The sequence below is a fragment of the Solanum pennellii genome, chromosome 1, assembly GCF_001406875.1.
Source record: "Solanum pennellii chromosome 1, SPENNV200".
Taxonomy (NCBI): Eukaryota; Viridiplantae; Streptophyta; class Magnoliopsida; order Solanales; family Solanaceae; genus Solanum; species Solanum pennellii.
Window position 1 is genome coordinate 103,583,136 of NC_028637.1, and position 14,695 is coordinate 103,597,830.

The 14,695-nt window shown below is 37.0% G+C and overlaps 2 protein-coding genes across 3 annotated transcripts in view; both read right to left on the reverse strand.

Annotated features, from left to right (window-relative positions):
• The window catches only part of LOC107008067, a 4,012-nt gene extending 2,824 nt beyond the window's left edge, over positions 1 to 1,188 (reverse strand). Inside the window, exon 1 of one of the 2 annotated variants that reach the window (XM_015206971.2) lies at positions 930 to 1,188. The gene's annotated coding sequence lies outside the window, so the exon portion shown is untranslated. The remainder of the gene's footprint in view (positions 1 to 929) is intronic. The other variant, XM_015206969.2, reaches the window with a different exon arrangement.
• A 2,977-nt stretch (positions 1,189 to 4,165) lies between these two features.
• Positions 4,166 to 9,068, reverse strand: LOC107008415 (WD-40 repeat-containing protein MSI1). The gene is made up of 6 exons (XM_015207445.1): positions 8,568 to 9,068; positions 7,052 to 7,378; positions 6,472 to 6,624; positions 5,823 to 5,947; positions 5,592 to 5,687; positions 4,166 to 4,675 (listed from the first exon to the last, which is right to left on the reverse strand). The coding sequence occupies exons 1-6, from the start codon at positions 8,910 to 8,912 to the stop codon at positions 4,447 to 4,449; spliced, it is 1,275 nt and encodes a 424-aa protein (XP_015062931.1). The 5' UTR covers positions 8,913 to 9,068; the 3' UTR covers positions 4,166 to 4,446.
• Positions 9,069 to 14,695: the final 5,627 nt, after the last annotated feature.

Sequence of the window (14,695 nt, forward strand, 5' to 3'; positions counted from 1 at the left end):
CCCCCCCCCCCCCCAATTGTAGCTCAAACGCCAAAATATACACTCATTAACTAGTCTGATCAATTGAGTCATAACAATGATAATCAGACTATCAAAAAAAGTAAGACCAGATGAGGAGGAGAAAATGAAGAATTCAGAATTGGGGAATCCAGGCACTGTTAAGAGCCATAGAAAACACCTCTCATCACAATCAAAAAGAAGATCAGACCACCCAATCCACATTGTACCAATGACAAGACGTTACCCATACACAGAAAGATCAAATTTTGCATTAGCTTAGACAGAATCCTCTTAGGCAATTGTAATTCAGATGAACAACCAACCAACTTGACCTCCATTGTTTCCCCAGAAAAATCAATCAACAACCCAGTTGAGAAAAACACCTCACACTAACAGATACCCAAACACCAAGAATGAAGACATACCCACCTACAAGCTAAATTGATCAAAAAAACGAAAAGGCTAAAACTCATACCCACCTTGAGTTTCAAGCAAATCTGGATCCAAAAATGATTATTGTGAGCAGCGAAAAAGTACACGCTAACTATATATGCACACACCGCGATAGAATTCAACTCCCACCTATCTACCTACTACTTAAGCAAAGACAGGTTCAGAAAATGCATCTAATACACGAAACAACGTGCCCCAGCAGAACAAAATCACGCGAGAATACAGATAACAAAACGAATAAATTAATAGCAATAATTCAAAAGCTCAGTACAGCAAACAATTATTTAAATAACATAAAAACAAAGCCAAGCACATGACTCTCCTTGACCTTTTCTAATCACCTCCATCAATCTCAGATTCACCACTAATTTTATCCAATTATCAAATCCATCAATTGTCCCATTATCCCCTTATATCCCACAATCACCAAACCTCCAAAAAATCATAAAAATAAGCAAAAAATACATCATTCTTACCGGTAAAAAAACCCCAACTGATTGAAACGGGAGTATGAATGAATAGGCAACAAAAAGGACGCTTAAAGGTGAAAGAAAGAGAGATAAAGCTAGGGTTTTCTCGTAAAAAGGAGAGAGATCTGTGAGAGAATTTCACTTTAGAGCGCGGGCATTGAAAAATGATATAGAAAAAATTTGGGGATTTTGGATTTGGAGGAGAGAGAAAGTAAAAAAGCGAAAAAGAAGGGAAAATGGTAGAGAGAGAAAATTCATGGGATTCGTGGAGTCATTTCTACGCTACTCTTTTTCTCCTCTCGACGGCAGTTAGGTGGCGGTTTCACTCGAGCCTCCGGAAACTGATATTCACGCGACTATTATTTTCTATATGTGATTTATATCTTTTTTATGATAGCTTCCTAATTTTTTTATTTTATTTTCTTGTAAAATATTAAATGATTTTTTTAAAAAAAAAACATTGATGAGGACAAAATTAAAATTAAAATAATTAAAAATAAAATGAAATAATTAAAAAGGCATTCACAATTTCAAGACGTCAAGTGTAAAATTGCGACAGACAAAAAATGATCATAATAATCATTAATAACGATGGCGATTTTGTCACCTATAACCATTAATAATGATAAACAAAATAATTGGACTTTGTTGAAAAATACCACAATCAAAGAGAGATTTAATGAAATTATTAAACTCTGTGTTTGTCTTTTTTATCTGATTTTTCACTTTAATAGTTTTGAATATATCTATTAAATTATATTTTTTTTTAAATACTTTGAAATTTATGATTTAAAATAAATGATAAAAAATTTTATTGGTAAAATAAAAATATATTATTCTTTTTGATATCAACTAAATAAAATATATAAATTGAGATAGAAGAAATACGTAATTGTTTGAGAGTGAAGGCCACGCATGATGACTGGTTAGATGATTGGTATTGCCATTAGTTTGAGACGTGAGGTGTTTCATCAAACATTGGGAATCGTGACTACTAGGCTAAATGACACGTCAGCTTTAATTTTCCGGAGGTACGTACTAAAGCATATTTTTATTTTAATGTTTTTTCACATTTTTTGATAAAAAAAAATTTCAGATGAAATTAACAATTTTAAATAGCAATATAGCAATACTGAGTAATAATTTTTGAGTAGCCTTTGTACAAAGACAAATAAAAAAAAATTAAAATATGTCCATGTAATTTAAACTTGTACGAGAAAATCAATTCTTTATTATACATTATTCATTTCACAAAATTATAAAATAATTTAGTTTTGTCGTATGGCTATAAAATGATCTTCAAATGATAATGCAAGATGTTGTGGTGTAATAGTGGAAGATGATATATTTTTCCAACAAACAAATTCATAATAGAAAAATAAAAATTTAAAACCTCCATTTTTCAATTTATAATGGAAATGTATTTGAAACCAAAAGGCTCATTCCATTTTTCTTTTTTATATATATTTGGGGTAATTTCAAAAACATTGGGTTAAAATGTCAAAACTAATTATTCACCTTTTTTATGATTTATAATATTATGTCTTACCTGTGTATTTGACGATTATTTCATCATCAAATAGAAAGCCAGTCTATTTTGTTCACCTCCTCTCTTTTTTTCCAACTTAGGCACAATATGTCAAAACATTAACATCAAAAACTAGGTTAATCATATAATATACTTAATTCAACAAAATTTTGGTATAATCCTTTGCTTTTTACTATTATCTTCTTTTGGTTTAACTATTCAATATTCAAGACCTACTGATTTAATCAATTTATAAATTTAAAGTTCAATTAGAACAAGTTTTTCTGATAAAAAAATTAATTAAAAGAAAAATCATCTATCAAATCTCATTTCTCATTTTATTTTGTTTTATTTGTGTCTTATCAACTAGGCCATTCTAGTCCCAAGTTCCAGCTAATATAGAAAAAAAAAATTCAACTAAAATTAATTATAAATATAGATTGAGTAAAACATTATGGAAGAGTTGAGAGATATAAAGGAAAAATAGAGTCTAGAATTCTAGAGTTTTCCTACTTGAGTAGGATTATTTATTACCATCTCATGGGCAAGTTGTATAGCAACATATACTATTGCTCAGCTAATGTTTGTTCATTAATTTTGAACCAAACTTTTTAAAATTAATTTTTCGTTGAATTATGAAATTTGATTCGTCTTTTAAAAATTCGATCTTTAAATATTATCATATCAGATTTTGAAATTTTTACTCATAGACTTAGGATTTTATTCAAGTAACATGCATGGATAAAAATAACTTTAAATTTCAAAAATTATAACTCCAATAACTCATTTTATTACGAAAATTGATGGTTGAATATTGCTGAATTGAGAAGATAATTTTACCTAATATCTGATACACATCGACAATGACAATCACACGTATAATTTAGTTTAGCTCAACTATATAAATTATTAATTTACAAGTAATACTTAATGAGGTGGATCACGTACGCTTTACATTGCGTAATTAAAAAGAATTATACTTTATTAGGTTTTGCGAGATTTATTTATTTTTCAGTAATTACCTTACGAAATTGTGCATGTAAATATATGTCGATACGAAAATAGTAATGATCAAGAAAAATAATTTAAGATTTAATCGACTTTATATGCCAATGCATAAAGAAATATCACGAAATATACAAGTAGCAATTGACCATAAGATTCATCTTTTATTTTCTTTAATTCGTCCTTAATTTAATGTCTCACTAATTAATAGAGATTAATACTAAATAAATTGGTATGGATAAAAATCTCTTTTGATTTGTTAAAATAGACACGTTAATAAAAGAAGGAAGAAATATTATGCTTAATTTTTCCGATAAACAAAGTTATCTCGATTTTGAGATGATATAAAAGAATCCTAAATTTTATTTCGATATTATTGTTCCTTGTCCCAATACCAAACGAAAGATCATTTTTTGGCCAAACAGATAGGGTTGGCTGTGTTCCATCTTTTGTGGGTTAATCTGTTAACTGTCTCTCACGTGAAACTATTGCAGATTTACAGAATGAGGGACTGGAATGGATCACCACCACCCCCTATATTAAAGCATATAATTAAGCTCACATGCCCATGTTAGTAGCCTAGCCTGTCACAATCCTATTCTTTATGAGAATAAAATTACATCATCAACTCATATGAACTTTGCTTTCATCTTTAAGCAATCACAGCCAACTATGGAGGAAAAAAAGAAATAGAATCTAGAAAAGTATAAAGCTGGCCAAATCATTTGCCAATTGGGAAAAAAGGAACTATGGGCTCAATATTTTCTCATCTAAATACATAAATGAAATGTTAAAAGAGAAAAACAAAGTTGTTAAAGTAACAGTTCATAGATATCATCACAGTAGTAGAGAAGCTCAGTTCAAAAGGAAAAATCGAAAAGAAAAAATAACGCGACAATGTGGGGAGGTAGAGGGGCAAATAGAACAAGCATTTTTTTTAGCCTCTCCTAGTTGATGTTACAATACCCTCCTAAGGGCTATATTAGTATCCTAAGGGCCTTTGGGGGCATCATCTCCAGGCAGGTCATCTTCATCATGGTAGATGTTTTCAGCCATCTGCCAGATTTGTAGTATATTATCCTCGGCAACACTAGCAACGACCCAATCTTCACATGGGTTCCATGAGAAGTCTGAAATTTTACTTGTGTGGCCACCATGAATAAAGAGCAACTCTGGTGGACCATCTTCTGCATCTTCTGGAGTTTGTTCCTCGTCGATCCTAAATCAAATTTTAAAAAAGTGAAATCTCAGGTTTACTGCAGCCTGCAGATCTTAAAGGGAACATTATATATAAAACCTCTAGTGATTTCTGTGGATCATCTAAAAAAATTCCCATGTAACGCCAGACGAAGGCATTCAAGCGTAGATGTTAAATGTATCACTGAGCAGAAATGGCTTTTTTTGACACAAGAAAATATCACTGGTTAAAACTGAAGTTCCGTTTAAAGTACATGATTTCAAATCCTTAACGCAATGATATCTCTAATGTCAAAGTCGAACTTCAATACACAAGTTGTCACAAAGGAAAAACAATGGATTGATACCACCCAACAGTTCAGTGAATAAGTGCAATCCCAGATACTGAGACTTGGATCAGAAACTCAGATTCGGACCACATGATAATATAATTGTACATCTGGATTATCATGTGCACAAATCAACATGGAACTTCAATTCTACACATGCCAAAACTCAGTAGAGCATATGACGTAGTCATTTTCACATGCTAGGACAATTCAGTAAAATATTGACTCGAACACACAACAGAATGAGCCTATTTCAGAGTTCCAAATCACATGTTGAGTGAGGTGACAAAGTTGCAACCTATAAAGGAAGTGCCAAAATACTAATCCAGGACTAAAAGGTGTTTTTCCAAATAAATGGGCAGTAGCAGACAATGAAATGGCATAGTTTTCTAAGGAGTACAGGAATATGACGCCATGTGGGAGAAGAGGAAAGGAATAGAGATGATAGATCCCAACTCTAGGTGAACTATAGCTGGCAAGATAAGGCAGGTGTTAACTTATAGATGGAATAATTAAAATTCAAAACATCAAAGAGCAAGACAGAATAAAAGCACCCACTGGACCGACGAACATTAACTCTGATAATATGAAAATAGTTGGAAGAGTAACCTGCTGAGATCCCAAACCATGAGTCTCCTACCAAGGCAACAAGAAGCTAAAATGGTTTCATTCTTCGGATTCCACCCAACCTGGAAAACTTCCTCCCTGCAGAAAAGTTGCAAGGAAATTAATGATAAGCAACTGTAAATACAGATGTACAAGCTTCTATTATACTATTTAACACGAATGATGACGGAGCCAACATTTTCCTCAAAAGTATATGTAAGGAAGACATCTTACTTGTGACAATCCAAAGTATGAAGTGCAGAAGAAATCTTGCGTAGATCAAATAATTTAACTGTCTTGTCTGTAGACCCCGTTGCTACAACCCATTCATTAAAGGGGTTGAAAGCTAAGCAGTTAACCTGATCAAAAGAGAAAGGAGGTCAATCATGTACAATCATCAACACAAGCCTGCTTGTTCACAAAAGATCTAGATAACTGCATTCAGAAATGTTTTTCGTTTAATAGGCCATGTGCAGTAATGATCATCCTTCTACGATCTTGTACATTTAATAATCAGCAGAGAGTATGGAAGGCGGGACCTTCTCCTTAAGCCATTTAAAACGAAACAGAAATTCATCCAGACATGAGCATCACATTATAGTTTACACACACAGCAATCACTTGTTTGCACATCCAACATTGTAAACCCACAAAAACGAAAAGAAAAAAAAGTACAGGTAAAAATTGGGAAACACTAATTCTAGTTTCAAGAAAAACTACAATTATGTTGTAAGCACAAGATCCTCACATTCTGTGCAAGAAAATCAAAAGACTGCCAACAATGTTAAGAAGACATATCTGAATGGTCCTTACACCAGTCAAAAGGGAAGCATTATTAACTACATAAACGTGGAAAAGTCCAGCTAAGAAGTCTAAGCCGCACCTCACTTTGATGTGCAACTACAGATTGTATAGGCTTGGTCACTGATGGAGTTCGCAGATCCCATACGTGCAGATACTGATCATCCCCAACAGAGCCAAATAAATACTCATGCCTCAGATGCCAAGCTACATCCTCAACAACACCTTCATGAACCTACACATTTAAAATATTAGAATAAACCAAGAAAAGCTAACAAAAGCTTAATGAAAATAATACGAGAGACAAGATTCTTGTCCATGCTAGGTAGACTGAAGCTTCAGACGGCAAATAGTAGATAAGATGATACCAAAAATATCCTTCGAGACAAAAGTTGGGACACTATTGAAGTTACAGTTTAACTTTGTAACATGATATTAATAAAGAGAACTCATGCTATTCTGCTTGATCTTTTTTTACTTCGAGGTGCCTGGGGGTGTTTGCTGGAAGGAAAAGCATACAAGTTCTTCTCCAATTATCAATCATGGTTATTTGCACAAGATAAAACTACAAGTAGTAAGCAGGTGCAAGAAATTGATAATCTATGCAGTGTAACATGGCAGTATCTATCCTGTGCAGACTCATGAAAAAAAAAAAGACAAACCTTAAATATCTGCATAGCCTCTAGAGCCTTATTTTTGGGAGTGGCATTAATGTCCCATAAACATATATGTGAGTCATCTGAACCACTCAATAGATGACCCTGCTTAAATTGACTCCAAGACAAACCATAGCCCTCTGTACTGTGGCCTCTTAACCTCAAATCTGGATTGCATGCACCATCTAGAGGAGGCTTAGATGGATGTTTACTGTAGTCAAAAACATATACTTCAGCACTAACTGTCTTAGTTGCAATGATAAATGGGTTTTGGGGCATATATCGAGCCCGATTAACCTCTCCATCGTGATTTATTTGCTGGATTATTTGTACCTGAAAGAGAAATATTTATCATTATACATAAGCCACTCAATGTTGAAACAGAGACAAGAAATTCACTCTGATATTATGGGAAATAATAGTACAGCAAAAAGATATCAGAGTAAGGCCTTCAAGTAATAATTGGAACTGACAGACCATTTTTAAAATCTTTTTAGAGAATAAGATTTTACAGTTCCATGCCCTCATCATAAATAGAAGAATTCATTATCAATTTATCACTGAATCTATGTGGATAGTACCTTTGATATCTGTGACATCAATCTACACTAAAAGGTGATAGTCATAAGTGGTATTCTCATAAGCTTTTTAAAGTTCTAGCTGACTATTCAAAACTTCATCAGTTTTCTCCTGCAGCAGTGTTGCTTCCAATCATCTTCACATTCAAATGAGTGGAGCAACTAAACCATTAGTTTTAGAACGCTAACCGAATCAGGAAGCATTGGCTTTGTTACAACCCATTTCACCTAAGCTACCAGCAAATCACTACTGATTTGAGGTCCAAGCATCATTATTCATATATGATATAAAAGCCTCAAGTGCCCTTTATGAAAAGAACCTTTCAACAATATCAGGACAGAGAAAGAAGTAGAGGAATAATAAAAACTACAACAACGCATAAAATGTCAATAAGAAAATGTCAGTCAAAGAGTTCACTCTGCCCAAAGGGATTGACCTATTAGGTGCCCTTATTTGGTGTGGTGGTGGGTCAGAAAACGGTGCACTAGTTATGCTAGGCCCCCTTTTTCCCCCTTTGGTGAATTTTTGATGAAATATTAACTGTACCTTGAGCAAAATCCATGAATTGAACTGACAACTTTCAATTCACTACTCCCTAGTACCTAAGCTGCAAAGGAGAAAACTTTGAGCCAAAGGTCTATTGTAAGTCTGTGTACACACTACCCTCTAGGACTACACTGGTTACTTGTTATAGTGTTGTTGATAAACTTTAAACCATTTACTATATAACATAATCCCAAAGCTATCAAAATTATCAAAATTCAAGAGATTCTTAAACAGGCTGCCCTAGAACAACTAAACTCTAGTACAAAACAAGTAAATCTCAGACCTTAACACTGAAATTAGCCAGAAAAATGTAGTAAAATAAAACATCCAGAAAAGCAGAAAATGAAAACCCACATAAAACAGCCAAACAAGGGCATAAAACAGAATAGACTCAAACCTTGCCATTGGCACAACCAAATCCGCCAAATTCAGACCGATCATCATCATAGTGGCGGGCATCATTCTCAGCATCCTCGAGAGGAAGCTGAACCTGAGCAAGCATGAGATAGTTAGGCTCATTTTCCGATGTATGAGTCCCCAAAATCATCTTCTGAACGGAATAATCCTTTCCTGACGGCTCTTCCCGGTCCGGTAACCATTCAACGGTGAGCGAAGGCCATTCAAGCGCGTGAGTAATAACCAGATCGTAAAGAAAAGGAGTATTCTTCTTCCAAATCTTGTACTCCTCGTTTATCAGCCTCTCCTCAATTTCACCCCTCATCTCATCTTCGTCTTTCCCCATTAAACAATTTCAAGAATTGCCTTGAGATTTTTCTTCTTCTGTTTTGAGTGAGGGTTTGGGTTTTGTGGAGTTTGGGGATTTTTACGAGGGTTTGTAGAGAATTGGAGGGAACGGTATTTTTCAGTGAATTTTCTTTTCTTTTTCTTTTTTTTTTGCGGGATATGTGTAAAGCTAAAAGGGTTTTATATTGCGACGAGATTGGGCTGTGTGACCCGAATTACGAATCGGTTGGATTTGCAGGTATCTTTACATAAATAGCCGCCAAATTTATCTTCTAGCCCCATTAAATATAAACTATTTTTACTTTGTTAACTACACCCTTCTATCACTATTTACTTGACCATGTGACCATATTTTCTTTTATATCTGTTCCTATTTACTTATCTATTTTAACAAATGAAGAAAGGACAATAATTTTTTTCCTAATATGTTCTTATTTAATTTTAAAAAAATTTCTAGTACTAAGGGGTCCCAGAATTAATAATTAGTACCGATATAAGTTATTCCTTTTCTTGGATGGTATAATAATCCCGAAATAACTTATCCATGGACAAAATGACTAAGTGATAAAAATATCCCTTTAAACACTTTTTATATATTACTTCACACATTCATGAAGGTATTCTCGTACACATATATGTTGTTCTCAAGATCTATTATTTTGAATATAACAAACCAAACTCTCAATAAAAAATATTCTTAGCATAACTTATTCCATCATAATTAATCCCATCAAATATGAATTCAAACCAAACGAGTCACAGTATTATCGAGAAATTTCTTGTAATTCTATTTTTTTTGTTGTTGTATATAGCACTTGGATTATCATATTACTTTGTCATAGATGCTTGTGTGTTTTATTATGAATTTTCTTGTTTACTTTAATATTTTTTCTTGATTCCTTTATTTTGAATGTTTTCCTTTTTATTATGATTCGTAAGGTTTGTTAATTGAGTCGAGAGTATAAAAAAAATTATTTTATTTAGTATGAGTAGAATTTGTATACATATTTACCTTCTAATATCCTGTAAAATTACATTAAATATGTTATTGTAAGATAAATATATCATAAAATTTATTTGGTAATCTACTAAAAATAAAAATGAAAATATATTATACCTTGAAATATGTTTAGAGTGGACATATATATCAGGAGCAATAAAATTATGAATAAGAATATCCAAGATAAGGTTAGAGTGACCTCTTGTGATGGAAAGAAAGTAACGCTGAGATGATCTGAACGTATGAATAAGAGATGTGCATATGCTGCACTGAGGAGATATGAGAGGTTAGTTATAGTAGATACGAAAAGCAGTAGAATAGGCATAAGAAGTATTTAGAGAGTTAATCAGTCACGACACAAAATAACTTTAAATTACCAAGAATACGACCTTAAACATGAGGGCGTGGAGGATACTCAATGGGGTAAAAGATTAATAAACAATGGATGTTAATGTTTGTTGTCGTATAATTTGTAATATTATAGTTCTTGCTTTTGATATCTATTGATAGAATAATGAGTCTTATTGATTAAGGGTTGTACATCCAATATATATAGAGAAAACATGAATAAATAATTACACATGAGTCACATATTGCTAATTATAGTTACTCATATTATCCCCCCTCAAGCTGATCCACGGGTACGAGGGGAAGCTTGGTAGCGAGGTAATGAAACGCAACCGGTGGAAGAGGTTTGGTAAGTATGTCTGCAAGTTGTTCGGAGGAAGGAACATGATGTGTGCTCATAGTACCAGCCATGACCTGTTCACGAACAAAGTGACAGTCAGACCCAACATGCTTCATACGATCGTGAAGGACTGGATTTTTTGTAACGCAAATGGTGGACTCGTTGTCACAGTAAATCTTTGGCCGAAAGGGAGGAAGACCAAGTGCATCCGTAATGTGATGAAGCCACATAGCTTCGGCAACTCCAGCCGCCATAGCTCGGTATTCAGCTTCGGTGGAAGAGCGAGATACCCGTGTTTGCTTTTTGGTGCACCAAGATATTAAATTTGGTCCAAGAAACAGTAGGTACCCAGTGGTGGAGCGACGATCATCCTTGTCGTTCGCCCAGTCCTAGTCGGAGTAGACAGAGAGCTCCAGATTCCCTTTTTGGAAAAGAAGTCCACGACGTGAGCTACCCTTTAGATAACGAAGAATCCGTTTTAATGCCTGAAAATTTTGTTCAGTCGGAGCGTGCATGGTTTGAGAGACACGGTTGACAGCATATTGAATGTCTGGACGAGTAACAGCTAGATAGTGAAGGCCACCCACGATGCTTCGATAGAGGGTCGGATTGTCGAATAGACGGCTGTCGGAGGTGGATGGTGGACGGACAGCCATTGGAGTGAGTGCAGGTTTAGATTCAGCCATTCCTGCCCGAGTGAGAAACTCCTCAGTGTATTTTGACTGATGAAGTAGGAGACTGGAGGAGGTGCGAAGTAATGTAGAGGGCCAAGATTTTTCAGCTGAAAGTTTTGATGCATGGATTTAGTGATGGTGGAGATGAGAGCAGATGAGCTGCCGGTAATCACAATATCATCAACGTAGAGAAGAATTATGACTAGGCCATGAGGATGCCGGAGAGTGAATAAACTTGTGTCATGAGTGCACGTTCGGAAGCCAATATCCTGCAGAAAAGAAGAGAAACGATTATACCAAGCACGGGGGGCCTGCTTGAGGCCATAGAGGGACTTTTTGAGCTTGCAGACAAGATGTGGATGGCGAGAATCAACATAGCCAGGCGGCTGATCCATATAAATGTCCTCGTCGAGAGTGCCATGGAGAAAAGCATTGCTCACATCGAGCTGGTGTAAGGGCCAGTCATTATGAAGAGCGAGAGACAAGACTAGACGGATAGTCTGCTGCTTGACGACTGGGCTGAAAGTTTCTTTATAGTCAATGCCATACTCTTGATGATAACCCTTCGCAACTAGTCGAGCTTTGTAACGAGAGATGGATCCATCGGCATTACGTTTGATGCGGTACACCCACTTGCAACCAATTGGTTTTCGATGTCTGGGTGCTGGCACCAATTCCCAAGTATGCTGATTAATAAGAGACCTGTATTCATCATCCATAGCCTGACACCAAAGGGGGTTGGTAGATGCTTGTTTGTAGGTAGTAGGTTCAGAGGGAGCAAGTGAAGTGGTGGTGTAGACTTTGGGCTTGAAAATGCCGGATTTGGAACGGGTTTGCATGTGATGTAAAGGGGTTAGGGGTGGAGGAGGTGTTGTTTCGGCTGGTGGAGATTGTTGGTGAGGAGGAGGTGTTGTTTCGGCTGGTGGAGATTGTTGGTGAGGAGGGTTGAAAGTTGGTGGGATGGGTGGATTGGGGGTGGTGGGTGATCCAGATGGGATGAGAGGGTTGGGATTGGGTGGTGTGTGTATGATGGATGGGGTAATGGATGCCGGTACAAGGCCATGTGAGCTCGGTGGAAAGATTGGAATAAGACCGAGTAGATTGGACGTGGCAGTGACTGAGCTTAACCGGGGATAGGGAAAATCCTCCTCGATAAAACGAACATGACGAGAGACATATGTTTTTTGAGAGATGGGGTCAAAACATTTGTATCCTTTTATGGTGGGATGGTAGCCTAGAAAGATGCATGGTGTGGACCCGGGCTGAAGTTTGTGTTGAGTGTGAGGGCGTAGCCAAGGATAGGCAAGACAACCAAAGGGGCGAAGGTGAGTGTAATCCGGACGGTGTGTGTAGAGACATTCATAAGGGGATGTGTTAGAGAGGGAGGGTGTGGGCATGCGGTTGATGAGATAGTTGGCAGTGGCCAACGCCTCGACCCAGAAAGGTGCAGGGAGATGAGACTCATGAAGGAGAGTGACGACGGTTTCAATGAGGTGATGGTGTTTTCGTTCGGCAACACCATTTTGTTCATGAGTATAGGGGCAGGATGTGTGATGAACAATACCAAGAGATTGGAGAAAAGAGCCAAAGGCATTGTTTAAAAATTCTTTTCCATTGTCACTGCGAAAAATTTTGATTGTGGAGTTGAATTGGGTTTTGACCATGCGTTCAAAATTTACAAAAATCGAATATGCTTCAGATTTGCGTTTTAAGGGATAAAGCCATGTAAATTTACTATAATCATCAACAAAACAGATATAGTAAGGAAAACCATTAAAAGAGGAGATGGAGGTTGGACCCCAAACATCAGAGTGTATTAATTCAAATAGCGCTGTGGCCTTAGTATTAAATAAGATAAATGGTAAACGACTCGATTTGGCTACATAACATGACTCACAATGGTCCTTAGTGGAAAATGAAAAACCTAAGACAGACAGAATGGACTTAGTGACTTTGACACATGGATGACCAAGTCGGCAGTGCCAGGTTGAGGAACGAATGGCTTGATTAGCAACTGATGAAGATGAGATTGATGCAGATAGCTTGGAAGGAAGAGTGTATAGACCTTGCTCACAGCGGCCCTTGTACCGGATCTATTTGGTTAAATTGTCCACTATCTGAAAATTATGGGCATTGAAAAGAAGAGTGCAGTTATTTTCTTTGGTAAACAGATAGACAGACAAAAGATTGGATGTTAGGGATGAGACGTGATGTAGCGTGGATAATGAGAAAGTACCTGTGGGGGTGTAAACATAGCTAGAACCTGTATTGGAGATGGGTAAAGATTGGCCATTACCTACAGTGATTGTGTCGGCGCCAGAATATGAAGTCGGATTATTGAGTTGAGAGTAATCAGGTGTTACATGAGAATTTGCACCAGTATCCAGATACCAATCACTTGAAGAGTTGCTTGTAGATGCATGCATCGCACGAGTGCCGCCGTTTGGAGCAGGAGCAGATTGCTCGTCGTAGCGATACCAACATACGCGAGCCGCGTGGCCTCGCTTTTCACAGATTTGGCACACGGGCAGGTCGCGATTGGAGGAGAGATTGCCGCCGCCACCACGTCGGTTGTCGTGGTCAGTTCTGCTGCGGCCAGAACTGCTGCTGCTATGGACGACGGACGGCTGGTGTCCTCTGCCTCCGCCGCGGTATGCACCGCGTCTGCCTGGACGGCCGCTTCCACGCTGTCCAGCCGCGTAAAGGGCAGTGTGGGTTGGATGAGCTGTCGAGTCAGCGAGGGTCAATTTGGATTCCATTGCAAGGTTTAATTCTTCTGCATTCAACCAACCCGAAATTTGATTTAGTGTGAGTGGACCATCGTGATATCGGATATGCTGTTTTAGAGAGGAAAATTCAGCAGGTAGGCCCCGAACAACAGCATTGATGACATCTCGTTCGGGAACAACTTCATTGAGGGCATCAAGATCAGAGATAATCGAGGCTGCTTCGTCCAGATATTGGACCATGGTGCGAGTGCCCTTGCGAAGGGTGTGAAGACGATCACGCAACTGAAAAACATGGGCTGTAGATAAGGAATTAAAGCGGGTAGCAAATTCCAAAGAGCCCTAGAAGTAGTAAAACCACGAGCATACTTCTGAATTTGCGGGCTAATCACAGCGAGAAGGCAGGCATGAATTTGAGCATCGATAAGAGCCCACGACATATGGGCGGGATTTGGTTCTGTCGACTTTGTACCATCTTTGTCCGTGACGGTTACATTGACTGGCGGTATTGTTCCGGTGCCGTCGACCCAACCAAGAAGAAGATTTGCGGAGAGCGCCGTCTTGACGCTATTCGACCAGGCTGGATAATTATGATCGGTTAATTTCTCTGGGATGAGATTGTGAAGATTGCGAAGAAACAATTTCACACAGGAAGGAAGAGCGGCAAGAGGATCGGCTGCCATTGTTGATGAA